At 66.2% G+C, this 1,999-nt stretch overlaps 1 protein-coding gene across 1 annotated transcript in view; it reads left to right on the top strand.

Annotated features, from left to right (window-relative positions):
* The first annotated feature begins 330 nt into the window (after positions 1 to 330).
* Positions 331 to 1,999, top strand: part of HS2ST1 (heparan sulfate 2-O-sulfotransferase 1) — a 78,886-nt gene continuing 77,217 nt past the window's right edge. The window contains exon 1 of the mRNA XM_040565205.1: positions 331 to 617. Within this exon, the coding sequence (XP_040421139.1) occupies positions 494 to 617 (124 nt within the window). The 5' untranslated portion in view covers positions 331 to 493. The remainder of the gene's footprint in view (positions 618 to 1,999) is intronic.

Below are 1,999 nucleotides of genomic sequence, written 5' to 3'. Positions count from 1 at the left end.
CACTGCTCTACCCGCGCCCAATGCGAACCGAGCAGGCGGGCGGGACCTCACGAGACCCCTCCCAGCCGCGAAGCCCCGCGTGCAGGCGGGACCGCGCTGAGCCGGGCCCTCGGAGAGGGCGGAGCCACCCTCTGCCCGGTGGGCGTGGCCTCGGCCGAGAGGGGCCAATCCGGCGGCGGGAGGGGCGGGGCGGGCGCTGCCCCGCCCAATGGCGGAGGGCGAGGGGCGGGGCGCGGCGCCGGGGCTCGGCGGGCGGGCGGCGGGCGTTCGGTTGCTGAGCAGCGCGCGCAGGCGGGGGAGGGGCCGGGGGCGCCGCGCGGCGGGGCCGGGGCCGGGGCCGGGGCGATGTGAGCGGGCGGCGGGCCCGGTGCGCGCCCCCCCGCCTCCGCCAGCGCCTCTCGGCCGGTGCCTGCCGCCGCCGCCGCCGCCGCGGGCCGGGCCCCGCGTTATGTCGTGAGCCCGGGTTGCGGCGCCGCCGCCGCCGGGGCCGCCGATGGGGCTGCTCAGGATCATGGTGCCGCCCAAGCTGCAGCTGCTGGCCGTGCTGGCGTTCGGCGTGGCCGTGCTCTTCCTGGAGAACCAGATCCAGAAGCTGGAGGAGTCCCGCGGCAAGCTGGGTGAGCGGCACCGGCACCGGGACGGAGCCGGGACGGCGGGCGGGGGAGGGAGGGCCCGGCCCCGGAGGCGGCGGCCCCGGCCCTTCCCCCGGGGCACCGGGGCTCGGCGGGGCCCCGCGGGCGCAGAGCCGCCGTTAGGAGCGCGGCGTGAGGCCGGGGCCGCCGGCGCGGGGTCGCTGTGCCCCGGGGGGGTCCCGGGGCCGCGGGCACCCAGCCGCTGGAGGCGCGGGGCGGCGGCAGCCCGGTGCGCGCGGGGGCTGGGTTACGAGCGCTGCCGGTCCTCCCGCCCGGCTGGGCTCCCCTGAGGCACCCGCACTGCCAGCGCCTCGAGGAAAGCGCACGTCGTGGGAGTTAAAGCCGGGAGTGGGTCTGGGCGGCGTGGGGGCTGTGCCACCGAGCCCCGCACGGAGCCGGTCAGCGGAACCGAGTGTCAAACGGAGCGGGTGCCGCTGGGGTGTTGCCTCTCAGCGTGCCCTTCCCGTCGCGTTCTCTGGAATGGGGTCTTAGGGGCTGGAAGGGACCCTGCCAACGGCACCGCCTGACTCGCCTGAGCTCCGGGTGCTCTTGCTCTGCGCATCTTCCACCCGAAGTCGCGTGGTGATTATCACTGGGGCATAACCCCGGTAACCGTAAACAAAAATTTGGAGAGTGGAAGAAATCAGCAGGCAGTTTCAAGCAGGTGGAAGTGCTCAGGGTTCAGGGGTGTTTTGTATCCGTCCGTTATAAACGGGTTGGTGCCCGCAACTTCAGAGCCTCCATTACTGGCAGCGTGCGGTACTTTAGGAGAATCCAGCGCCTGGCGTTGAAAGGATCAACATAACGCCATCTGAGAATAAAGCTTCTTGCTGGAGAGACTTCCTCCTTAACATATATGCAATGGATGTAAGTTACATATTTAGAGGATTAAAATACAGAGCTCGAGCTATTGTGGTGCAAGCATCTAATTACTGTGTTCTGCTGATTTTGTGAGAAGGGAAAACTATTGTAAAGTATCCGTTAAAAGTATGATGGAAAGATTTGCTTTGTGAGCATCTTACCAGCGATTCTCTAAAACCTGTCTAAGGAGGGGAAAAAGGGCTTTCTGCGGCAGCTTTGAACGTGGGTTCCGTTTCTGAACTTGAACGTATGCTTTGTTAAAGAGCTTCTAGCTGGCTGAATGTCTCCCTGTTTACGTATCTGGTGCACATTTTAAGACTAGCAAATGTTAGTGTTTCATTGCAGAAATCACTTGACTATGTCTGTGACATTACCACAGAGCTGTAGTATGGGGAATGGCTTCCTCTGAGCCAAGCTCGTTGGCTGGCCCGACGGGCCTGTACTGCTGTCCTTCCCCCTGCCCTCCTAAGGAGCGACCGCGGCCGTGTGAGGAGCACAACAGCACG

This window comes from Cygnus olor, chromosome 8 (assembly GCF_009769625.2).
Source record: "Cygnus olor isolate bCygOlo1 chromosome 8, bCygOlo1.pri.v2, whole genome shotgun sequence".
Classification (NCBI taxonomy): Eukaryota; Metazoa; Chordata; class Aves; order Anseriformes; family Anatidae; genus Cygnus; species Cygnus olor.
Note: the sequence above shows the minus strand (reverse complement) of the source record. Positions and strands in the feature narration are given on the sequence as shown.